At 45.3% G+C, this 26,098-nt stretch overlaps 1 protein-coding gene across 1 annotated transcript in view; it reads right to left on the bottom strand.

Moving 5' to 3' along the window:
- spega (striated muscle enriched protein kinase a) overlaps positions 1-26,098 on the bottom strand; it is a 39,700-nt gene that overhangs the window by 8,956 nt on the left and 4,646 nt on the right. The window contains exons 3-32 of the mRNA XM_068719790.1: positions 16,947-17,045; positions 14,460-14,610; positions 12,430-13,305; positions 11,907-12,352; positions 10,774-10,920; positions 10,308-10,490; positions 7,944-8,107; positions 7,577-7,665; positions 7,268-7,443; positions 7,000-7,186; positions 6,818-6,891; positions 6,470-6,628; positions 6,175-6,364; positions 5,866-6,095; positions 5,662-5,781; positions 5,464-5,568; positions 5,024-5,230; positions 4,815-4,938; positions 4,169-4,341; positions 3,716-3,828; positions 3,401-3,569; positions 2,907-3,006; positions 1,946-2,146; positions 1,473-1,530; positions 1,312-1,389; positions 1,038-1,210; positions 883-909; positions 635-787; positions 488-530; positions 102-167 (exon numbers count right to left, since the gene is read on the bottom strand). Of these exons, the coding sequence (XP_068575891.1) occupies positions 102-167; positions 488-530; positions 635-787; positions 883-909; positions 1,038-1,210; positions 1,312-1,389; positions 1,473-1,530; positions 1,946-2,146; positions 2,907-3,006; positions 3,401-3,569; positions 3,716-3,828; positions 4,169-4,341; positions 4,815-4,938; positions 5,024-5,230; positions 5,464-5,568; positions 5,662-5,781; positions 5,866-6,095; positions 6,175-6,364; positions 6,470-6,628; positions 6,818-6,891; positions 7,000-7,186; positions 7,268-7,443; positions 7,577-7,665; positions 7,944-8,107; positions 10,308-10,490; positions 10,774-10,920; positions 11,907-12,352; positions 12,430-13,305; positions 14,460-14,610; positions 16,947-17,045 (5,081 nt within the window). The remainder of the gene's footprint in view (positions 1-101; positions 168-487; positions 531-634; positions 788-882; positions 910-1,037; positions 1,211-1,311; positions 1,390-1,472; positions 1,531-1,945; positions 2,147-2,906; positions 3,007-3,400; positions 3,570-3,715; positions 3,829-4,168; positions 4,342-4,814; positions 4,939-5,023; positions 5,231-5,463; positions 5,569-5,661; positions 5,782-5,865; positions 6,096-6,174; positions 6,365-6,469; positions 6,629-6,817; positions 6,892-6,999; positions 7,187-7,267; positions 7,444-7,576; positions 7,666-7,943; positions 8,108-10,307; positions 10,491-10,773; positions 10,921-11,906; positions 12,353-12,429; positions 13,306-14,459; positions 14,611-16,946; positions 17,046-26,098) is intronic.

The following is a 26,098-nucleotide window of genomic DNA, read 5'->3' as shown; positions in this document are numbered from 1 at the left end:
ATGAGTTAATAATAAACATAATTTAGGCCTATGGACTCTGTCTAATCCTGCATTAAGAAAACATTAATTTCCACGTAATAAATTCACGTTCAGTGGCTTACCTGCCATCGCCTTCGAGACAAAACTTGCTTCAGCATAGCTGTGCTGATGCTCTTGTTCGTTGGCGACTGCAAGACAAAAGGAGAAGTGTCAGCATTCACTTACATACACCAAACGTTCCGGTTTCATTCCTGTCTACATTTAAAACATTTTATCCCTAAAACATGGTGAAAATAGTTGTTTGTATGGCTGTTGTGATAAAAACAGCTATCCAAAATTCCCTCTGTACTTTGGAAATATAGAATTTCATGTATTTTGTAATCCAAAAAATGTGTCTTTATGTAAGGAATCAGCTGGCGAAGTTTCATGGTGATGTCTAATAGTTAAATAAAATGTTACCCTCTTCTACCTTGAGGCTGGGTGATGTATTTTCTAAAAAATAACTCACCTTGAACCAAGGATGACGAAGGCACTCGATGGCACTGGGCCTCCTAGAAGATGAAACATGAGGAAGGAGCTTGTTACTGTTTAGACACAAAATTATATATATTTACATATGTTTATGGTAAAAGACAAAGCCATCAAAGATGCTTACAGTCGGTCCGCCACCAAAAGCTTGATGACGAATCCCTTCGCTTCTTTGCAGAGGTCGGCGAACATGCTCTCCTCAAACGCCACATTGTAGTTCCGGATGTTTAAGGCCGTTGCTCTGTCATTCTCCCCAGCAAAAGGAGACACGCCAGTCAGGCTGGAACGAAACAGAGAAAGATATCTGTGCTTGTTATCTATTATATTGAAACTACTCAAAGTAAAAACAAATGATGACAAATCCACATAACATACCAGAGGTACGTGATGACACCAGCGGGCCTGTGGGAGAGCAGGACAGACGAATGACGTGTGGATTTTTTTGGGAACAACACAAAAGATTTCACTCTGCTGCAGATAACAAGGTAGTGGCTGCATTGTGTAGTCACGCTGGAGAACAGGTGGCTCACCATATGTCTGTTGCTGTAGAGACCGGAGTTTGGTTAACAATCTCTGGTGCGACATATTCCGGCGTGCCGTATTTGCAGTAGTGCTCCTCAGAAGTCTCCAATTTCGCGGCGTTACCAAAGTCACAAATGCGGATCAGGTCGCTCCCAGGACTCGCCATTAAAATGTTTTCCGGCTAGAGTTGGGGAAGAGTGCCCCCCGAAAAAAACAATGTTAGGCTCTTATCAAAGAATGTGATGAAATAGATTCGATGCGGTGTCAGAGGTGGACAGATACCTTTACGTCAAGGTGGGCAATGCTTTTTTGGTGAAGATAACGAAGACCTTCCAAAAGCTGCTGAATGCTCCAGCGGATCTGCGGAGAAAACACCGTGGAATGAACTTAACAGTCCCTGTTACATAATGATAGCGCAGTGCAGGCAGCAGAGGCACACAAACCTCCAGTTCCTTGACTGTTGTTTTTTTGGCCATTCTTTCCAGCAACTCCTCGTGACATCTTCACGCAATAGTTAAGAAAAAAAACAAAAAAAAAACAGAGCTGTGGCTTGACTGCACAGTCCAAGTGGTAGGTGCATGAGAAATGAATTATAAATGAGCAAAACTCCCACACATCCTATCTCTTGCTAATTCCACTCATCGGCAATGAGTCAGAGAGAAGAAGCTGTGCGGCGCTGTATTCATGCCTCCGGGGGAGCGCAGAAGACATTAGGATTAATGCTCTGGATCTTTCGTGTCCTTGAGATGCGTTTGAGAGCACTTTTGTTCGACAGTGAAGATAAAATTTGAAACAGTACTGCAGGAAAGGTAGGGCCTTTTTGATAGATATGAACATTAGAGACATAAGAGATTAAAAAAAAACCTAAAGCATAGTATTTCCCAGCAGAGATAATACAATTGCGTTGAAAGGATACAGCTCTGTGATGAGCACCACCACACTCTTCTTCTCAAAGGCATCATGGAAGTAGAGGATCCTCTCGTTGTCCAGCTCAGACAGCAGGTCCATCTCTCTGAGGGCCAAGGCTTTCCTCCTTCCTCCCGCAGAAATGAACTTGGCAGCGAACTCGGCCTTTCCCTTTTTCTGAATCACCCTCTTCACATAGGAGAAGGCACCCCTGCATCAGACAGCGGAAAACATTTATGCTTTAATACCAAACGAGCAGTTCATGTTCTATTCAACAGCACAGTAAAAGCCTCGTTACAGGGCACAGATCAAAATACAGCTAGAAGAGCATATTTTGACCTTTGAGAACAGTGCGTCTGACAAAATAGCATCAGCTCAAATGTCAACTGAAGGCTTTTAGGAGCTTTAAACCGAGAGAATAAAAATGGCTCTAAAGGTATTTAAATAGACATAATCTCACATCAATGTTGTGGAGTCAACAGAATACTCCTTGAGAGGATTTAAGTCTTAGGTTTGACCTTTTCCCCCACATTTAAATAATACATTATTCTTCGCAAGAGGCAGCACTGCTACAGGAGAATGGCGAGACAAAGAGGGAGGCCGTTGTATAATTTAATTTTTGTTTTTCTGAGCCGTTTGGGAAAATAAATCAGAATCTGAATTCCATCTGAGTTTGCTGCTCTGCTTAATAACTGAAACACATCGCCTGCCTGTTCTGATCACTCGACAATTCCCAGTAAACACCGTGTCTCCACCAAGTCAGACCAAAACAAATCATCTGTCGGCTAATGTATTCGCTGCACTCAGGCTGCCGGTGACTCATCTCCTTCTCTTGCCGTCTACCGTTGATAAGCAGGTGCGACTCCCCGCCGTCCCACAGCCCGACCATCAGCGCTCGATCAGCCGTTAACGGCAAAGTACTCGCTGTGTGTGATGGGCAGACACGCATACACACACACACACACACTCACCTCCCCAGCTCCTTGTGGATATCATAGTAATCCGTCAAACGCCTCATCTTCCTCAGAATGGTTCCTTCGTCCTCCATTGGCTCTGCTGCTTCCTTTCGCTCTGCAGGGAGCAACAACGCAGGCATTTTTATGTGTGTATGTGTTTGGCTGTACATGTGTGCCAGAGTAGTGACAGATGGTTTCATCAGGTGGTCCTTCCCATATGGTGTAGATTTAGAAGTGCAATTTTCAACAACAACCAGTGTATATTGTTTTGTTTGGCATCAGCAAATGGCTATAATCTAGACTAAATGGTAAAGATCAAAAGCAAACAGAGGAAAAGCCTGCCGGTAAACCATTTTTGGAACAGGCCGTTAATTCTCCAAACAAAACAGATTGAGAATGTATCATGGAAAGATGCTACCTCCTCATATCTTTCAATCTCACAGGATTATAATCATAATTACTAGGGTGATTCTGTCTGTTTGTGCAGACGGTATTGTTGGACAGCAGACCTGTATGGACTGTGAGTTCAGCTTTGCAGGAGTTGGAGCCGGCCAGGTTCTTCGCAGTGGAGGTGTACACACCGGATTGTTCGGGGCGGGCATTGAGGACAACAAGGGAATACTCGGGGTCGTCGTACACAAATGTGAAGTGGCTGCTCTCAGAGAGAAGCACATCGTCCTGCGACAGAACAATCAAATACAGTTAACATGGTTAATATGGTCTTGGATTACACTAATAATTCTGCTATTTTCAATGTCACGTTTCTCTAGCTGTTGTGCTGCATCACTTCAACTCCTCTTTATCTGATTTCAGGACAATTGTACCTTATACCAGAGAATATCTGGGTCTGGTTTCCCTTCAACCACCACAGCCAGACGGGACGTCTCCCCAATGTGCACATCCACATCCTCCATGATGGTTTCAAACTTGGGAGACACTATGGAAGAAAAAAAAGAGAGAAGAGAGAGAGAGAGAGAGAGAGAGAGAGAGAGAGAGAGAGAGAGAGAGAGAGAGAGAGAGAGAGAGAGAGAGAGAGAAAAGATTTAGAAGATTAGAAAATCTATCTAAAAATCTCACATTTAGATCATGGCTGAGTAAAAAGGAAAGCTCTACTATATTCATGATGCTTTACTTCAAAAATAGCTACAGCTCAAATGAAATGACACACAGCTCCTCTTTGTTGGCATTAACTGCTGCCAGGAGTAAGTAGTAAGTTCATTGGATTCAAGCTGAAATGCTAAATTTATCACGTGGTGTTCTGCTTCAACTAAACCGACCTGCCATTGCCAGCTGAGGCGTGCAGAGGTCGCTGCCAAACTGGTTGCTGGCCGTGACCACAAGCTGACCGATGTCTGAGCTCCTGACTCTCTGGATCTTCAGGGTGTGTTGATCGTCGTCTGGCATGCTCATCTCATACATCCCCAGTCGGTTGACCAACACCACCCCCCTCCTGGGTAAGACAGAGGCAACATATCAACATTATGTGACGTGTGTGTGCAAGGACCTTTCTCAGCAGTTGGGCACCAGACACCCTGCAGGGAACAAAGCTTTTCCAGAGCTCCACGGAGAACATGTGCTCGAACGTGAAATGTTGAATTAAATCAAAGCAAAGTGAACCACTGCACAGCGGAGCTCCTCAGTCCTGGTCCGCTGGATCTAGGCTCCTGCTATTTTAATTGGAATCTGTAGAGGTTACGATAAGCCTGTTCACAATATGTCCTGTCTCGATGTATGAAACAGTCTCTGATGAGAAGAGAAATGGGATGAAAACCAGCATGAGCTCCAGCTCCTCAGAGACTTCTTCTGTTCTTCGGGTTCTGTTTAAAATAAGCTTCCTGCTTTATATTGCAGACTTGGATGTTACTGCTTGTATTATTTTTGCACCCAAAAAAAAACCTCACACTGTGCCACAAGAGAACTGACCTTTTCCAGGTGACAACTGCGTGCACGTGGTTCAGCGTGATGGTGATGCTCGCAGGTTGGTTCTCAACGACGTACACAATGTCAGGTTTGTCCAAAATGACTGGGGCTTTCCTTAAATAGGGTCCTACCGAGGGTAACAGAAATCATATCAACTAAACATCGTCTCTTTGAAAATGCAAATATACCAAGGCCTGCCTCGGCTTTGTTACCTCTGTCCAGCAGCTGGACCAGGTCAGTGGAGGGTGATGGTTTGCTCAGCGTCTTCACGGTGGACGTCAGGATTCTGAAAGCGTAGCGGACTCCTTTGGACAGGGAGGTGGCGGTGTAGCTGGTCTCCCTCAGGTTGGACGCCACGACAGACCACTGGATCGAGCCCAGAGGCTGCTGCTGGACCACATATAGCAAGGAGCCGGCATCTGCACACACACACACACACACACACACACACACACACACACACACGGTGTTTAGGTACTCAATGTGGATGGCAATGAAACACATAGTGAGGTGCTTAAGATTCAGAGAGAAAAGGATTTTGTTTTGTTTGTGCTGATGATATAAGAAATCCAAAAGGGGTGTAAAATAATCTCAGAATGAAAAGAAAGCAAATAAACATCTACGACATTCATTAGAAACCTAATGAACCCACCAAATGAAGAGTCGAGCCTCTTTGGTCGCTTCCAGCTGAGGCTTATAGTTTTCCCTGTGATGGCCTCTATCACTGGAGGACCATCGGGGGGGTCAGGAACGATATCTGTTTCCAAATAAATACACAAATGTATACATATCAAATGGGAAATATTGGATCTCTCAGCTATGGCATCAAACATTAAGCCTCCGTCTGTACCTGTGACGTATAGATGTGCATAGCAGGTCGCTTTGCCCAGTTTATTGGAGATGACGGCCTTGTAGACGCCCCCGTGAGCGTGACAAGCGCTCCGAATGACCATACTGTGGACATCCCTGTCTGAAGAACAGACGCACAACTTTTTGATTTACCGTCATTCGATCCCAAAATGCTTTGCTTGTTGTTTGTCTGTCGTTTGCTTACGCTGGGTCATCTTGCGTTCTTCGCTGCTCTCGATGCGCTTGCCGTTGTGGTACCAGGCGATGGTTGGGTAGGGCAGACCCGCCACTTTGCATTTCAGCAGCACCTCTTTGCCGTCAATCACCTCCACATCAGCCAGAGGCTTGACGAAGTCCGGCATGGTCCTCTTCTCCACCTCACTCTCCAGAACCTCAGGCTCCTCTGGGATCGATGGCATCTTCTCCAACTTGGCCCTGAAGGAAGGAACGAGGGATTGAGTTTTAAAACTCTGAGCATGTGCACTTCATTCAATGTATGAGCTACTTCTCTTACATGTGAGAAGAGATGGCAGCTCGAGGTTCTTGCATGTAGAGCTCAGCGGTGCATTCAGACTTTCCATGAACGTTTTGAGCGACTGCTGTGTAGAAGCCTTCCGTGTCGCTGCTAACGTGGGCGATGACAAGCGAGTGACGACCCCCCTCTTGAAGGAAGCGAACGTCGTCACTCTCCTCCACTCTCGTCTCTGAAAGAAGATCGGCGTGAAACAAAATCAGACATCGCCGTTTCCTCTGAAGCGTGCAGAACACCACGTTCATCGAATATCAGACGCAACACTGGGGATTCTTACCAAAATGCATCCACGTGACTCGAGGAGCGGGGGATCCGCTCACCTTACAGTCGAAGCGGGCAGTGCGGCCTTCGATTACCTCCAGAATGTCCAGCTTACGGGTGAACAGAGGCTCCTTGGACGGGGCGACGCTCAGGTTTGCGTTCGAGGTCAACTCCTCTGTAAATGCAATGACACGTCGTTCCTTTTTCACTAATGTATCATGTGTTTATTTACTCATTTTACTTTTAGCTTTAGCATCATTCAAATGTAGAGAATCCTTCATTTGAGAAGCTGCAATGGACATTCATGCTATGATATGAATGTGTGTTTTCCAACTTCTCTTAAATACCAGTGTTTGCAGTTCACCTTTGGCAGTGCTAAGCTTGCAGGTGTATGTTCCACTGTCATCCTCGTGAACTGAATTAAGCAGCAGACGGCACCTGTAAGACAAAACAAGACAGCTTTTAAAAAAATGATAATAATAATGAAACAAAACTAATGAAGTAAAGCAGAGAAGTCATACACATCACCAGAAGACATGAACCCACCTCTTGCCATCAAAGTGCATTTTGCAGTTGAGCAGCGCCGGCTGGATCAGCTTCCCATTTGAGAGCCAGTCCACATCGACGTCTGGAGGTCCTGTCATGTGACACTCGAACATGGCCGACTCTCCGGCTTTCACCGCCACACCTTTTACCTCCCGGGTGATTTTCAGTGTCGCTTGTGCTGCAGACGCTGATAAAGCAGCGATGAAATATTACACGATATTTCTCACAACATGATTAAACGAGACAGATTCAATTCTTCATTACTCACCTTTGACCTCCACTCGGCACTCCGCTTGCTTGGATCCGTACTCGTTGACGATCTTGCAGACGTAAAGCCCCGAGTCTGACCTCTGAGCTGAGCCCATTCTCATTTCGCTGGTGCCGTCGCCGGTCTCTCTCACAGCGAAGCGCCCCGCTGTCTTCACCGTGACTCTGTCCTTCAACCTGGGTCAACATAAAGTGGCTGTCACAGTCGATTGCACTCGGGTGTTTAATAGAGGGCCGTGTGTGTGTGACAGTAAGCGGCCTTGGTTGAGATAATAGCTTCGAGTGTCTGTCTGACATCAAGATTTCTTACCAGTAAACCATGGGTTTGGGCTCTCCTGCCACCTTCGCTGAGACGACGACATCTTGACCCTGAGTCACCTCCTGGTCACATGGCGCCACCTTTTAAAGGTAAATCACAACATACTTATGTACAGAGACTTTAAGGGTTAGAGGGTGGTCCCTAACGTTTCCATGAATTCCTTCAGTCTGACGATCAAAGCCAACGTTTCAGATTCAAAACATCTTATCATGATTACGAATATCATCGTTATCAACCCTCCTCCTCCTCCTCTTCTTAGATAGATCCGTCCCGACGTATGCATCCTTAATGTTGATCGTCAGTCCTAAAGATCAGCTGTGAAAAACATATCGAGACGTTGCATCGGAGGCTCTCCTACCTTAAATGAGGGAGTTTCTTTGAAGTGGACTCTTTTACTCGGAGCAGCTGAGTGCCGGAGCTCCATTGCCTCCTCCTGAGGGCTCAGATCCTCCTCGTCTGGCTGCTTTGGACTTCTGACTTCCAAGGCCCCGACTTGTTTCCCACATTGCATGTGGGTTGGCTCTGCGAGAACAGGAGAGTGATGTTGGACGTACATATAAAGCAAACATCGTCTAATTCATGAAAAAATGTACTCTGATTCGCTCGCTACTTAATTTGTGTAATTAAGTGCACATCTCTTTGAAATATTGTTAACATGGCAACAGGGTGGCCCGATAAACCTTTAGATCGGAACAATCTGTCAGGGCTCTGATGTTTACAGTCTTTGCTTGCTTTTCTGGAGATGATTATCTTTGCCAAGGCGAGCAGTTGGCAACATAGAGTGCAGAGTTAGAGATGAGTGGGCCATGTGCACCCACATATACGCACAGAGAGCGTAGGGACCTCTCTGAAGTGACTGTAACTGAACAGATAATGAATTAATCCCATAATCCCTGACCCAATCATTCGCTTATTCCCAGGGAGTTCCCGAGCAGACACTGTGTCTGGACTCGTGGCAGCTTCCACTAAAGTCAGAATGAATTCACCGCTGGATAGAGAAATATAAAACATCTTTAGACTGCTCTGCTCGTTCTCTTTCTGCCTTGTCGCTTTCTTTTTCTCCCTGCTTCTCATTTTCTCTGTAAAACCTGAATCTCAGACATCTGGCATAAGCAGATAACACTGTGACAACGGAGAAGGAATAATATCCATCAAGTCGTGTCGTCTCTTAAGGAGAAAACAAGGAGTGCTGCTATTAAACTAAATCAAAAGTCCAAAAAGAAAGGAAACTGGCTCGTCTGCTTAAAGCTGCAGGTGGAAGAAGTCTAAGACAGGTTGTCCACATGCGCAGATAAAAGATACAAGAGCTGACTTAAAGCAATAAAAAGTTAAAAATAAAACCGAAAAACACAAAGATGCCGGATTATTTGTCTTCGGTAGGAAGGTATTCTGATGGATTGTCATCACGCTGGCATTAGAAAAGGGAAAAATGCCAAAATAACCTACCTAGAGTCACATCTCTGAGCGGCGTCTGTGCACCAGAGGATAAGTCCCGGGAGTATTTACGCAGACCTGCCAAGTCTTACACAACTGCTGCCGCACAGTCCGAGTCAACGAACCTTCCTTTTCAGTCTCATCCTCTATTCTCTCTCTGCCTCCCGTCACGTTTATGTCAATAGTCTCCAGCATTCCTGACATCCCGAAGATCACGCAATAGCATCTGAAAAGTTAAATATCGTATAAAGTTTTGAATTTCTTTCTTTTTTCTAACCAGAATCCACAGAGGATGATGCTGCTCTTAAATGAATAAACAGCTGGTGAATGAACTGATAATCTCTTTCACCATATTGAGGTCTGACATCCTTCCGTCATTCTCTTCCTGTCAAAGATCTACTCAGTTTCCCAGCTTAACCAGCTGAAGCGACTCACGTAATCTCCCAGCACATTGTGGCAACTCTGTAGCGTGAAATCTAGAGAGATGAAAAACTGCCTGATTAATCTCACACAGGGACATAAAGCAGACTGCAATTACCCGAGAGAACAAGAGGGCGGCTAAAAATACTCCTGCAAGCTAAGACTCCGCTGGCCTAATATGGAAACACAGGCCCTCGTGCTGCTGGTGAGTCGGCACCAGAGTGTACGCTCACATTTGTTGACAAAACTGGGGAAGTGCAGGTTGCATTTACATGAGCTGATTTAACACTCTGGGAGCGCTACAAGCTTTTCAGCACATCCACCGCAGGCTCCTTCATAACAGCAGCCTCTTCCAAGAGGAATATTTATTTTGTTTACACCTCGTTCTGAATGCCATGCCTGCCTTTAAGACACGGGAGACCTTTGTGTGTGTGTGTGTGTGTGTGTGTGTGTGTGTGTGTGTGTGTGTGTGTGTGTGTGTGTGTGACGGGGGACAAGTCTGCGTTGTGAATCCGCACCGAAGGGGGAGCTCAGCGCCTTTTAAGAATTAATAGGTTGCCATGGCAACTATCGCGCTGCCGAGGAGCCCCGGTCGGGATGCTGAGCTCCAGCGGGCCTTTGTAGTCATTAAGACAGAATGTCAGGCGGAGGAGGGCTGGCAGTGGATTAAAGCGAGTTTGTGTGTGTGTGTGTGTGTGTGTGTGTGTGTGTGTGTGTGTGTGTGAGTCAACATGTATTTCAAGGAGAGCATCGTCTCCATGTGCCTCAACGCGTCCGTCTTCATTTAAATTTGTGTCGCATCTTTGTAAATCAAACAGCAAATCGCAGCGCGCGTTGGGACATCCTTCCATCTCTGGCCTCGTCTCACCTGTTTGGACATGGAGCGTGGCGCTGCAGGACGCTCTGCCCGCCGCGTTGACAGCTGTGACGCAGTACGACCCCGCGTTGTTCGGCCTCATCTGCTTCACCGCCAGACTGTGCTTCTCCCCGTCAGCCTGAACCACATGGAACGCGTTGCTCCGTATCTCCACATTACTCTTCCTCCATGTCACTGAGGAGGCAGAGAAGAAACACGGATGACACACATAATAAAACCTCCCACAGAAAAGCGGGTAAAGCACAATCCACCTTACAAAGATAAGTAATGAATAAAGCTCATTAGTTTGGGGTTTTACTGAAAAGTCTTTTGATGGATTTTAAACATTGGACATTTTTTTCTTCCTACGAAAACAGTGAATTAAAGGATGAAAAAATACAGAAAACAACAGCAACAAAAAAACCCCAAAATAATCAATTACTAATCAATACTGTATACAGCATATTGTCAGTTGTACCTGTGGGAGGCGGCCTCCCGGTGATGACGCATGTCAGCGTGACCTCCGAGCCGCTGGATGACGCGGTGTCCACAAGAGTCCTCTTAAACCTCGGGCCCTCCGCCGGCTCCTCATCAGCAGGCAGGTCGGAGTCATCGGACGAGGCCCCTGGAAACAACAGGTCAGGTTTATGTGTCACTGCCTGTTTCCTGTTACCTGGTTTCATAAATGGGTCAGGCCCAAAAAAAATCACTCATGGGCTACTTTCTTTTTTGGGCCAATGAGTCTGAGCCCCGCGGTGAGTGTTTGATACATTTTCTATATCGACAACAGGATGGATACATGTTCTACTTCATCGGTCAGTTTATTAGTTTGAAGTGATCATTCTTAAGTTGCTGTTTTTAGTGCTATTGTGCTTATTTGTTCTACTTTTATTGGGATTTTCATTTACAGTAGGTATACTAAGCTTTCCAAACCAAAAGTCACCAAAGATCCATAAACAAAGGCGACATATTTCTGTAAGCTGTGAGCTCTTGAAGGAAAAAAAGGATTTCTGTCTCAGAGTGTTCACTTAACAACAACCCAAACTAACCCCAACTATCCTGAATGTGCATAAGCAATTTCCTCTTTCCTAATTGTTTAATTATCTCATAACCCCTCCAATCAATCTAGTAGGTTAGGAACCACTCACTTAGGCTAATAGAGCTGAAGTGCTACTTTACACACTTAAAGGACGATGGCTCATATGTTGGGTTCACAAAATCTAGAAAAAGACGGATACAGCTCCCACAATGTGGATTTCTGAAGGGATGCCTTGAATGTGACTCTCTGGGTTCAGTTCGGTTCAGGTCGCTCATGCAAGCAGCGGCCACCGTTGTGTGAAATTGCCTGAGAGACCCGTCAATCGAGGCAAAGATACCCCAAAAATATACTTCACTACAACCCTTAGAAATATAAAAGCCACCTAGAAAACCAATACAGTGATTTTGTTGATTGACCTTGGGGTCTAAGTAGTTCTGGATCCAGCAGCTTGTGGCCATTAAAGGGACCACATCAATTCAAAGTTAAGCTTTGGTGGCTGCTGCTTGTGTCGACTTAATTTAGATTTTTACAAAGACGCTTATCAACAATCCTCACACGATATGGACTCATACCTTCCTCTGGAGACCCGGGTTGAACAGAACGCCCTTTCTGGTGAACTTTCCCCTCTTTCCTTCTGGTCTTGCTTCTCGCGTTGCTCCCGTCCTCAACGCATTCCGTCTCCATGGGTTCGTCCTCCACCAGGATAGTGGGGATGTTCACCCTCACGGCAGGAGACGTCCGCCCCGCCTCCGCCTTCCTCCTCTTCACGAGAGGGCTGATGGAGGGAGGAGTGGGTGACGGGGTGAGCCGGGGGGGCTTGGGTGGGTACTGGGACCCTGGTTCCCTCGCAGTGAGTGGGGAGACTCTCTTCCCATTCGGGCTCGGTGCTCTATGGTCTGCTTTGTTGTCCGCCTCCCTCTTTGAATCCGTTCTCAAACCTCTGACGGCAGATGAGGATTTCTGCGACGTGGTGACCAGTGTGTCTTTGTCAGCTCCCGCAGAGTTCTGTAGAGTTTCCCTACAAAAGACAAGAAAACTGTAATTTTGACAATTTTGATTTTGCGTAGAGTTAAAACACACAAATTTCATCCAAACCTGTTGAGGCTTTTCCTTGTGGCTGTTGGCAATGGTTGCCCTGGTAACTGGTGAACTGGTGCCGTCTCCATGGTAACATAGGTTTTTTTTTCTGTGCTCCCGTGTGATGAGCCCTCCACTGGCATCCCCCGTGAATCTGGCTGTGTCATCTTACTCTTTTCAGGGTTGTTACTTTGGTTCCCCGGGCCTTTGCCGTGCGCCTGTGGAGAAATCTGCAATCTGCCGTCCCCGGCCTTTGCGTCCTCCAGGGCTCGCTCCCTCGCCTCCAACTTTTTAACCACTTGGGGAGGAATGGGCTCCAGTTTCCCCGTGGTGAGCCTCTCTTTCTGCGCCAGCTGCTCAGTGGAATAAGCCTTCCTCAAGCTTGGTTTCCCCACAAGTTTCTTGATCCTCTGGAGCTCTTCGGCAAACTTGCTCTGGTAGCTCTGGACCCTCTGGGAGTAGCTCGTCTTGTCCTCTAAAGAAGAGGCGCGTTGCTTGAACGCCGCTCGCTTCTGCAGGATTCGGTCGCCCTCTTTGCCGGGGCCTCCTGTCTTCTTTCCGCTGTCGTCCGAGTCGCAGGAAGCCGCTCGTCCTAATCTAGAACCTGATACAGATCCGACTCCTCCCGGCAGATCAACGCTAGCCCTTCGTTCCTCAAAAGCAAGGACCTTGTCAAAGATCTTGGGCCCTGCACGAGACAGTTTGGGCGTCATGATAACACTGTTGACACTTGACGCCTGCTCTGTCTTAGCAGATTGGGGATCTGAAGGTTTGGTTTTATCCGGGTCTTGGTCTGGGGTACTGATGCTGTTTTTGTGCGTACTGGGAGGTGGCTGGGGAGAAGACAGGGGGACACGGGAGGAGAGCCCCTGTGATTCGTCAGCAGTTTGAGTCCTAGAGGGGTGAGGATTGAGGGGAAATGGAGGTGTGAAGTTAGAGCTCTGGTGCAGCTGCCGGAGGCGTTGGGAGAGTAATAAAGAAGCAGATGAACGTCCATTTGTGTCATTTTGTCTTATGTTTTTATATTCACCAGCGAGTCCCTTGTGTTGTGTCTGTGCTCTGACAGTGTAAAATGAATTGGCAGAGAAAGGAATAAAAATGAAACAATGTCGCCTACATGTTAGATTTCAAACGTTCCTCAGAACTTAACTGTGGTGAAGTGGAAGACACCATAAGACAGTAATAATTGGAAATTGTAGGCAATGTTGCTGCAACAAAATTGCAGATTCACGACATGAAAAAAAGCTTGCTGCTTTAACTTTAAATACAAAAACATGCCTAAAAAGAACCTGTGAATCACATGATCATTAATTTGTGAGAACATTCATGCTAATATTAGCTCGGATCAAAGCCAGCAACCCATGCATGCCACAGCAAACCTATAAAGATATGGTGTTAATCCAAAAGTGAGGGGCCGCTCTACAAATCATGCAGTGGGTAAAAAGAGTAATCACAGTTTTCAGAAGTGCTGAATAATACATATTAGCAGATTGTACCATCGTGTCCTCTCTAATGGCTTTAAGAAATATTAACAATGATATTTTTTAAGACCTGTAATCACCGTTAGATAGAAACCACACTCACAGCAATACAAATCAGAGTCGAAGGAAAGTGTGACATCAAAATTAAAATGGGAAGTAACAAAGCTGTATGAAAAAAGTTTGAATATATGAAGTAAGAGTAAAAAAAAGAGTCACTCATGTAACTTATTACATATGGAGTACATTTTTGCGAGTTGGGTCTATGTAGGATGCAATGTCTTGTCTTATGTGTCAGTTTTCTTTGCGATTTGGGGTTTGTGGCCAGTCTTTTTTTGTTTTTTAGTGGAATCCTAAAAATGAAATGCCATGTGCTATAACGGCATAGAAAATGTCCTCCCTCTGTAGAGGCTGAACATGCTCCCATAGTAGTCGCTGCCGACAGAAACACTTTCCTCCGAGCCCTGAACAGGCCGCGCCAGGTTAGCGTGAGACGCCCGGATCAGCGGTTCCACACCCAGGTGACGGACAGGGGGGGCCCCCTCAGCGGGAGCCCCACCGAGGGCTTGCCTGGCAGGGTTTGTGGGGTCCAAGTGGAGCCCCGGAGGACGGGAGCCCAGAGCGCGGAGCTCTCGCTCCACCACAGGGTCATAGCCACCAGGGAGGGTGGCCCTGCGATCTGAAGGGTCTGGGTTATAGTCCATCATCCCGCCTCCCTCACCTGGAGGGAGAAGAGAGAGCGAGAGAGAAAGGACCAAAAACAAAAATGTGTTAGTGTGGGTTAGTTACACAAACAGGAGTAAATGGTGCGTTTGTTAGGGACTCACTTAAACTGTGGATTAATACACAATTGGTGGTCTAGTGAGTATTTATTGATAGAATGTTTCAATCGTGTTAATTTATTCAAACGTTTCGTAAATTAAATATTGGAACACCCTTACACTCTTGTGGTTGCACTTTAATTTCTAGACTATTTTCTTTAGTTTTTTACTCATTTAAAAAAAAAAAAAAAAAAGGCGTAAAATGTACAAGAAAGCATGGACAAGAAGGGGCCAATTGTCTGTATTATTACCACACTATATCCCCCAAAAGAATGTAATTAATTAACTGAATGCAATACAAAGAGCAAGAATCCTGAGCTGGTAGAAAATGATACTGACGTAAAGCGGAGTGCAGGAACATGCACTAAGCGTAAAAAGGGCAGGATGGATCAAGACTCTATTGATTGCTAGAAAACAGGAAATGAAAGAGAACGGAGCGCGCACCACTTAAAGAGATCCTCCCCCCATCGCAAATCAGGTAATGATTGACATTTTAGTGATGAGCAAAGGAGACAGAAATGCTTTGGCAGCGAAAAAGAACGAGCGGTCAGCATCTTCTGTTAACGACGGAAACCTTGAGACAGCGATGGTGTCGGGGATGTAAAACGACTCAGCGCCACAACCAACAAGCTATATAAGAAATAGAAATAAAAAATCGTTCAGGGGGCCACTGAGGAATATATTACACACTTCAAGGCCTTGACATATTGAGCTTCAAAATCCAGTTTTCTTTTCTCTGCAGAAGCTTTCATAAATACTCGAAAGGCAGAACAGCAGAACAAGCTTTTAGTGCCGTGTTTTGACACTAATGGAAACATCATTTTCACAAACAGTCTTGTCTCGTTTGTCCGCTGGACACAAAACTGAATCTCCTGCAGAAATGTTTAACAAGGCATTCTAGTTTTTGTATGCAGCTGAGGCAGCCAGAATCAGTTCCAATAGCAAACGATGCATCACCTCATCCCTCCCTCATTTGATATTCTCTTTCTATTTTTCGTTTTTTTTTTTTGTTGCTCGTCTCTGGAGGGACGCGATGAGGGCGTAGTCAGCACGCCAACACGAGCGCTTAGAAAGTGCAAACACTGTGTAGAAGCGAGAGAAGAATATGAAATGTCTTCCCGGTGGAAGGAGAAGGGTGTCAATATTTCTGATCTATATTCAGACGTCCTGTTGCCTGGCTGGGAGCGAGCGGTGAGGGCACGCAGGTTCTGGGACGCCAGTCCCCCAACACCACTTCAGCTTCAGCTTCTTTTGACCTGTGTAACGCTGACAGGAACAGGCTCGTTAGGTTAGAACTGGGGAAACGTCTTCCATTTAAATTGTATTGACATTTGCATTTTTGGACATTTACGCTAAGAGATCACGAGTAAGTGAATCATTATTTGGCCCCTTTCTTGTAAAAAATGGAATGAGGTCTTTAAGCTTAATCCGATTTGGCCTAAGTGTCATATTAGACCAAAAGGGTTGATGGGACACCGCTCTAAACAATGACTCCTCCATTTTTAAATACAAGAGGACTCATGACTCTGCTTCTGTTGGCAGAAAATGCTAAATGTCAGAGTTCAGCAACAACTCTGAACGCTGACTTGAAGATCTGCTGGAGTCATCTGAACTCACACTGACGGGGAAGTCATTTCTAATTTTAAAGTGTCACGGACTTTAAAGGAAATGGATGAAAGACCTGTGGTAGGGTGACCAAACCTTTAGACCGCAATTACAGAAATATCGAAGAATATGAAGAAACGCAGGGCGGCAACTAACTTCATTATTGATTAATCTGCTGTTGTATCGTTTGTGAAATGTCAGAAAATTACCCAGGTCTGACCAACAGTCCACACCACAAAAATACTCAATTTGTGTACAAACTTAATTGTACACAAAATAGTAAAAGAATTGTTCTTCAACCTCTTTCTTCTCAGTTTTCTACGCTGCATGTCCCCTGTGGGGCCTCGCAGTGAGATCCAGACCTGAGACAGGTTCCCTGCTGAAACTAGGGCAGTGTGTCACGCTGTTGCATCACACCGAGAGGGATTCATGCATTCTGCCATATCGGATTTTATCCAACGCACGTTTCGGGCCAAGCTGATAACCACCCTCTGTTAAATCTATCAAACCGCATTCAATCACAATTCTGTAGAAGTGTGTATTTGGCAGCGATGTTAAATAAGGTTTGAGGAGCTACTGAATATGTGCATGCCGCATCTTTTGCAAGTATTGCGTGCTTGAGATGAGATACCTGAAGGTCCTCTCCGTCCAGCCTTGTCTTGGTGCCTCCCGGGCCCTTCTTTGGTTTCCATCTGGGGTTCTGTGGTCTCATCCTCTGTGTTCTCAGAGTCTGAAATAAAGAAGAAGTAGAACACAACGATGAGTTAAGATGGAGGAAGAAGGTGGAAATTCAGGAAAGAGAAACTGAGGTGGAGGAGAAGAGGAGGCTGAAAACAACAACGGAGTCTCGGTGAAAATGACATTTCACGTTTGCTTAGCGGCGCAGAGTTTGACGGCCCTCTGGAGGGCCCCCAGAGGGAGATAAAATGGGTTGAAGCTGGAGCGTGACATGAAGCCAGCTGTGGCTCACAAAAATACATGGCTGATACATGGAGGGAGGGGTATGTATAGATGCTCCCTCCTCGGGTCTGGAGCCATTTGACTTTGGTAAGAAAACAGCAGGCTGAGCTTAGTTTCCTTCGTTAGACTGAACGCTTTGTTCCTCTTATTCCTATTTATATATATGTTTCTATAAATATGTCACCTGCTAAAATCATTGCTAGCACCCTTCTAAAACACAGCACCTCTTAGCAAAGCAGATTGTCAATTCAATGAAGCCTAAAAATAGAAAAATAAATAATAATGACAGAAAAGTGGGTATTAGAAATGATCTTTTTACATCGTGACTCCAAACCAAACTAAAATGTGTCTGGATGGCATAATTATGAGATGATTACTAAGTAACCTTTTCAAAGGATGAAGTGATGTTTCTGTGCAGCAGTGAAGAAAATGACAATAAATGGTAGATAGTCACAGCAACTGAAATCACAAAAATGTAACAAAAAGACGAACGGGGACAACATTTGATCGTCGTCTCGATTATATAAGGAACATTCAAAAGCAGAGACAAATACAGAGGAAGACAAATAAAATAATATGGAGCACTGATCTCTCGAGGGATAGAAAACACAATGAAGGGAAGTGGACGGAGAGAAACAGAAAGCACAGAGACAGTGGGGGTCACAGTAAACCACATCTCTGTGGCTGAGATCACGGCATGTCAGCGGGGTGAACGGATGAAGTCAAAGAGGGACGGATGGGAAGAAGAAGAAGAAGAAGAAGAAGAAGAAGAAGAAGAAGAAGAGAGATAGATGAATCAAGACAGGCAGGTTTACCATAGCTTTGCTTTCGGCAGGAGCGGAAAACTTCACTTCCATAGTGGCAGCAAGAGAGGGCAGACGGGAGAGCACCGTTACTATGGAAACCAGCATCTCTCTCACCCACACGACCAATCCTCTTCGTACCCATTAGAGTCTAAAAAATCAGCAGCCGAACTGCTGGGCGGCTGACAGATACGTTTACTGGTTAGAGAGCTGGCGAAGGAGGACGACGACGACAACCACAAAATAGGTTGCACCTCATTGCGCCTCACATGGAGTCAGATCCTGATTAGATAATTCCAGAAGCCTAATGATAAGAGAGCCAGTGTAACAGGAACAAATCACCATCAACTCATTACATTGGTAACAGCAGCAGCATGAGCGCTACTTCCTGGGAGTGGGTATGTAGATCCACCCATCTGTGTCAAATAGTTTGCACAGCAGGCGCGGGGAATCGACTCAGCTATGTAATTATGAGGGAACGTATATATATCACCTTGTATGGATTGTATTGAAATGTAAATATGATTTGGAGGGGAGTACAGCGAGCCTCTGGTTTGGCTCGATCACGGACGGAACAAATATTATAACATAAATCATCGAGGCCACATATTATTCACTCGAGCATTTTATGCAGAGAGGCAACAGCGTGATTACAAAAATATTGCTTTGTGGGGGTGGATGTACAACAATAAAACCCACTCTCGTTGTAAGCAGTAAAAAACATATAAATACAATAAAGCAATTTACATGTTCTACAACAGCATCTTTCATATATAAAAGAGTCATTGGAGGAATAAATCAAAGTGAAGCATATGCTGTCGAAGGCTAAACACAAGAGAAAATCATAAAGCTACAGATTTCTAACAGAAAACAACCGATGGAACAGAGTAGATTGGGTGTGAAGCTTATACTGACAACACACCATGGGTAAATCTGCCAAATGTCCTCGTGGAATGCCCAGTTCTCTGAAACAAGATACAAAGTACAATTTATTATTCAGCAGCAAACACAGCCAAAGATTCAGTTATACACAAAACACGAGAGTGAAAACTGTAAAGGTCCCTTTTGCCCAAAAGCACTGTTGTTGTCACACCCTTAACTCTAAGCAGCAGAAGGTGTGAACACTTTAAACATGCTGGAGTCGTAGTAGAATTTGTTGCCGCTTAGAAATCACCAATGTGGACGAAGAAATGTTTTCCAAAAGTGATAAAAATGTGCACAGATCTACAGCTGACTGTATGGAAACTGCATGGCAAGAAACACTAGATATCATAATGCCATCTACTGGCGTATTCCCTTGAGCATGAGGTCTATTGCTGATGCGTCACAAAAATAATCCACAAACCAAAAGATGCACTAGTTTTTAGAGCTTTCTCCAGAGTTGTCAAATGTCCAGTTTTGTCTGACCAACAGTCCAAAACCTTAATGTATTTGGAAAAGCTAAGAAAAATGACAGCTGCTTATTCATTTTGTCTTGTTTTACGAAGCGGTTGGTCTAACTGCAGTGAATATTCTTCCACTTAAGCATCACATCAGTCAAAAAAAACCTTCAATAACTACATTTCTTTTTTTTTTTATCTCATTTCGTTTGAAGACACCAGACTTCTGCAGCACCAGAGGATGATGTGATCGTATCAGGATAAGATTCAGCTGAGAGTTGATAAATGGAGAATATTGAATCTTCGCCCAGCCACATCTATAATCACGGATGAATTCCTAAAATGATAAATATCTGACAAACTCTCCAGGCCATTTTTCCAGCGAGTGTCCCTGCTGATGAAGCAGTTGGCGGAACTGCTGTCTGTCAATCAGCGCCGAGCAGAGCTCCTCAGAGTGACTCACTGCTTCGCAGCAGATGGAAAGCAAAAGTAGAAAAAGTGCGAAATGAAATGACTCATTTCACACTCATTTCCCCCCACGTTTGCTGCGCACTGGTTCATCTTTTTTTCTTTTTTTTGAGTGTCATTTGATTAACTGTTGCCTGGTGGTAACTGCTGCTTGACTCCACTAGAAGCTTCCATCGTTGTCGTGATCTCCATTGTTATGGCCTCAAGGCAATCATATCAGCAAACGCCAGGCACAAACTGCATCCCTTTGAAAAGGCTGCATTTGGCAAATACTTCCAAAATATATTCACTGGGTATAATCCAAATCCTGCCAGCATTATTCTCACAGATCTGCTGCTGGAAGCGAAAGAACAGGTCTCAAGGGTTTGACACTGATGCAGAGCTGAGGGGAGGCAAAGCGCCACCAGAACTCAGCTTCATGAGCTTTGCTCACTTCGTAGCCTTTCTGACTGGCTGCCCTGATTCTCATGTCTCCGTGGAGTGTAGCCTACTGACACACTTCTCATCTGCTACCAATTTGGGAAACCTGTTCTAACAATGACTTATTTATACAACAAAACTGCCGCGACTTCCAAGGCGGGATGCATATTTCACAACACAAAAAGGGGTACAGCAGAAGTCGTAAGTGGATTGTTGTGCCTTTTTTTCCGTGTCAGTGTGACGGTCTTAAGAGATGATTTTCATGCATTTAGATTCATCTTTCTACCTGGCAACCAGAGATCTCCTGAGCTGACCTTCTTTGTCACGTTGTCCTGATTTGCCCTCAATTTCTTTGACAGATAACAGACAACGAAAGTGGAAAACAGGACACCCATACTTTTGCTCTTTTGGCTTTTCCCCCCAGTGGTGCTCGGTTGTAAACAATATATTCCCTAGAAAATATTCCTAAAATCTTTCTTTTACCACGGTTATCTCTCACAAATCAGCACATTTGCATCTCATTATCAGGTAAAGGGTGTGGCATGACATCCTAATATGTAAACCAATAATCTCAACCTGGATATAGCTTTACAACACAATCAATTCATTTTTCTTTTCATAAAAGGAGCAAACTCACCTGAAATCTCTTCTTGGACCAGATTTTCTTCATCTCTTCAAGTAGCGCGTCCCGTCAAGCGTGCGAGATTACCTGTGGCATGAGCTCACAAAATCATCCCCACAACCCGAATAAGCCCAGGGTGTGGCATCATCAAAAAATAAATAATGAAATAAAGATTCAAAAAACGGGATTGAGCCGCCTTTTGTGCGTGGGTGTGTTTACTCTCCAGTCTGGCAGCAAGACGGGGAGAAAGAGAGAGGAGATGCAAATAAGCCGGAGCCAGGTGTCTTTGTGTCTGAGCGTGTATCCGCTGATGTGAACAGCGTCTCTCTGACGTAGACGCTGCCTTTAGAGGGGTAATGCTCAGCTGGTTTGTCCAACCCCCCCCCCCCCCCCCCCCCCCCCTCCCTCTCTGCCTCGATCGAGAGCACGCTCAGTGCAAGAGGAGGTGGGGGTTGGAAGTCTGAGCATAAGGGGTGTGCTGCTCTTGATTGCGGTGATGAGAGTGGTGAATAAGAGGAAGAGGAGGAGGAGGTGGGGAAAACCAAAAATGTATAAAGAAAAAACAACTGGCTTCAACAGAGCATGTTTTTTTTTGGAACGGCACGAGGGAAAGATGCGAGCGACAAAGAGACAGATTGAGGCGAAAGAAAGAGTCAGAGAGAGAAGAAAGAGGGAGAGAGAGACGTGGACAAAGGGAAGAGATGGAGAGGCGAGAGCTAGAGACGAGGTTGGTGGGGAACAAATTCACGAGGGAGGAGGCAAAGAGGCATAGATGACAGGATAGAGGGGATGAAATGTCTCTATTTCCTCCTGAATACAAACACAAACAACTCCTCGCTTCATTGTTACACCCTCTACCTCTCAGTCTATTCTCCTATTATCTTTGTTTTCCTCCCCACAAAACCCACAAGCTATCAATTATGTATCTATAGAGTCCATGTCTGTTAGCTTTAACATAGATGGGGTGAAGGTTACCCCCGCCTCAAGCCGCCGAGGGCTATTTAGAGCAAACACGTTCCCCTTCTGGAGCATGACGCGCGTTACTTATTCCAGGTACATAACAAGCAGCCACAGCCTCAGAACAATCATCATTTTCATTATGGATTAATCTTGTAGTCTATTAAATGATGATTCAAATAAAGCAAAATGCTCATTTTCCATATCTTTTTGTCTAACCAACAACAGAAAACCAAGATATAGTGTCTGCCTACACAATGTTAGACACAGTGACAGATTGTAGTTGATATGGCGAGCATATTTTCATCTCAATAGACCATTATGTATATACTACTGATATCTATTCCTCCGTAGAGGCCTTTGTATCATCCTTCAGGACGTCTGATTTGTGGAGAAAAACGTGACGAGAATATGAACCGCCTCCCACCGTCCTTCAAGCCTCCGTCTCTGAAACACACTCTGACACCCGTTAATTGTTCTCTCAGACACATCTGTGCTCCCCACACCACCGCCATCAAACGAATCTAAAAATAAGTACAGGCAGACCCAGATCTCTAACTGGCCACCCTGAGTCCATGTCCACCTTTCAGGACGGCCCTTCTTTCCCTGACTGCTGACTAGCTCCGCTGAACGATGTGCTTTTTAGCGTCGTTAAAGTGAGGCATGTTACTGTTTATGGCCTTGTAAACACAGAATCAATACGAGAGATTTACTCCTGCCATGAATCACGAGATGCTCCGTGAATGATTTTAATTCTGCTCATTATCCCTTTTTCCTCTTCCTACTTTATTTTGACGATAACCACCCAGCTGTATGTGGTATTTTATATTTCTTTTTATCTTAAATGCATCCCTATCTAGATTTAAGCTTAAATAGTCTTTCTTTTTCACCAAACACAAACCTAGATGCAGCGGATTTTCACTCGGTATTTTCCACAAACCTCCCTCTATTCGCCCTCGCCCGCCTCGCACTCCTCCTCCATCATTGAGAGGCATTCGGTCCGGGCAGAAAGTGCAGCAATCAATACCAGTGCTCTATGCGTGATATGGGATACACCCCCAAGTAACAGTTCAAAGGCAGCCGGATCAATAGGCTCATCATAACACAAGATTCCATGACCGTCACCCAATCAGAGGGCAGCTACGGTCGTGAAGCTTCCATTTGCTTGGAAATATCTCTCATGGGGAAGCGTTTTTTTATCCTCACTAAAAACCCACAACGACTCAGCTTCCACCAATCTCTGGCTGGAATATCATAACGCATCAGCCATTGAGAAGAGATGATTAGATTGTATCGGTGCGTGTCATTTATCTTACTCTGAATCTGGTTTTGTTTGACGGCTCAGGAGGCCACATATTCCTCTGCACCGCATAAACCTGCGGTACACACAGACCGGGACAGAAGCCAATCCTCATTATTGACGTCCAACATGTACCAGAGATGCCTGTGCAAACATTTGAAAAGTCACATTTAAAGCAGCCCGGCCCGACGGCTCCACAATTTGGCTCCTGTGATCTCAAAGCAGATGGAGAAATCATTTACACTGAATGAGCGTTAAAAACATTTTTTGGACAGGTGAAATTCGGAGCGCGCTGTGGTTTAATTATCTTAAAAGAACAATAGAGTAGGCAGACTTCACGGAAACCCATTGATTTTGTGGCAGAGGCTGCTTTCTGTGGAGCCGCCTTGATGGATGCCTTCCAGGCATGCAGCTTTATCAGCAGCAAGTCTGGCAGAATCTCCCCGCAACGGAGAACAGATCCTGCTGCTGTTACATCACGCTGTGATCAATCTGTTTCTCACATCCCACCAGACCTTCCATCTCATGCACGTCCACTTTGTAACCAGTCTCCTGCATGGAAAAGAACTATAAGACGGCGAGCTGCTCCGCTGAAGAAACTCATGCTCAAAATGAGAATGTTCTTAAAACTCTTCATGGTGGTATCCACCAACAAGTCCCGGCTGAACATCTGGCCACAGATTTCTACCACATCATACTCAAACCACGGCTGCACTTGTGTCAGATGTTTTGCTTTGTATGTGAGAGTTGTGTTGAAAACAGAAATATGTGAAGAACATGAGAAAACGCATTTGAAGTTGAGATCCTGCAGACTTTTGTCTTACACCGCATTTGGCGGCCATTCGTCTGAACAAAGGAGAAAAACGGTCGTCTAGCTGATGCTTCTTCATTTGCCCCCCAAAACCCTTCAGAGGCGAATGTTGACAGTCACACTGCAACCCGATCCTACCACCTAATCCTCGCCGAATCCCTGAGGGTTCCTGTGAATGACTGTGCACCAGCGGGATGGAACACAAACACACAGACCAAACAGCAGGGAAACAGCGCTGGCTTTACCCTCACATGTTGCCTCAGCTGCCCCATGAGAACGGACAACCTAACTAATTGTAATGTATGCTTAATCCACTTGAACGTAACATTTAGGGAATGTGAAATCATCAAGCAGCTATAGAGTGCTCCAGGATGCCAACGTAAGACAGACCGGGTCAGTAAGAAACGGTGAGAGCAGGAACGCCGTGCTATGTGTCAACAGACATTGACCGCTGGTTCAACTGCAACACATTTGCAGATATATACAACTATTAAATATCACATTTAAAGCCCTTGGAATTGCAAGCTTAACTGCCAGTTCTTTCATGTTTGCTTATTTTAAAAGTCCCAATTTGTACCGGCCCAGATACATACATGTGTACCATATAATATACATTATGGCACATTTCACCTCCTAAAACATCTTGCGAGGCCTGTTTTAATTCAGTTAAACATTTCACCAATGTAAACAAACCTTTAAAAGCATCAGCAAACTCTCCGATTTAGCTATTAGTCTAATGGTAGTCCATGTATTTATACACCTGTAAATTAGTTTGGGGAGTCTAATTTCAAATCTTGTTATCTGGACTTCGGGGGTGGGGCGACCCCTTTGTTTACGTTTGATCATGTGAAGGGGCCTTTAAGGGGATGTTTGAGAGAAAGCAACAGATAACTTGAGTGTTTATGGGCAGCCATATACCTTAAAGCATCGCCTGCAGTGAAAAGCATCATCCACGTATAGCTGGGGTTTTGCAGAGCAGGACAAGGTGTAGAAGACACTGACTCCAATTAAGCAGCAGCATCAAGTGCACGACCTTGTTTTCATTTCCATTACCGCTGTTCCACTTAGTTGAGTATGCGTTTGATACATTCCCTGCCTCGGTGTGATCCTACTGCTATCGTAGTACATATTTCGTATTGATGCCGGCTCCCACTCACCTCTCTGCTTCTTGCTTCTCGGCCCACGCGCTCCTTCCCCAGCATTCCTCAAAGCTCTCCGTGCATCGAGCAGCTCCTTCCTGAACATCGCTCTCGTCTTCCTCAGTATGTTCCTTTAAAAAAAACGACCAGCTGGCAACTTCTGCCCCAAAGATCTCCTCCTCTGTGTACAAGTCTTCCAACTGGGCCTTTCCATTGAGACGCACCACTTTCAACAAGGGAACTTTCCCAACATGACTCCAACAAGGCCTATTTCTCCCAGTTTCGTCTTCTCTCAATATCTTTAAAATGGCTTCCCTTGCAGCATGAAATGAGAAATTGTCCAGGCACGGAGGTGTCGTCTTAAGATGGCTGCTGGACCTTTTACACGTTATCTTCCTGAGCCCATGTCTGTCTTTTTTGCCCTCTCCCTGTCTTCCCCCAGTCCTCCCCAACTTTGACTGTAGTCTATTTCCAGTCCTGCAAAGTACAACCCCTCCAGTTGTAGTGTACTTTCCCTTTGCACCCCCTTTCAGAGAGCCTGCCCCCCCCCCGCAGTCAGAGCAGGAGATTAAACACACCGCGACACAGAAACCGGACAACCTCTGATGTCCTCTGTGAGTCACTCTGCTTGGACTGCAGGGAGTTTTAAATCTCCTATGCAGACATCTTGTTATACACCGTTTAAGCACAGGCTACAACTGCACATACATTATGGGACAATGGGACAGTTACAGGGACACCAGTCAAACAGAGGTGCGTCTATTTCAGACAGCGAAGAAAAGAACCTGAGCAGAGAAGCAGAGAAGGAAGACAATCTCCCCCTCAGTGCGTTGTATTCTGAGCTTCTCTGTGCTTTGTGTACATACGCGGGTCGGCCGGGCGTGCCTTTTAGTGCACGCTCACGTGAGCGTGCACGTGAGCGTG

This window comes from Cebidichthys violaceus, unplaced genomic scaffold (assembly GCF_023349555.1).
Source record: "Cebidichthys violaceus isolate CVI_PGR_0920_01 unplaced genomic scaffold, fCebVio1.0.p SCAF_24, whole genome shotgun sequence".
NCBI classification, from domain to species: Eukaryota; Metazoa; Chordata; class Actinopteri; order Perciformes; family Stichaeidae; genus Cebidichthys; species Cebidichthys violaceus.
This window is presented reverse-complemented; position numbering and strand designations above follow the sequence as displayed.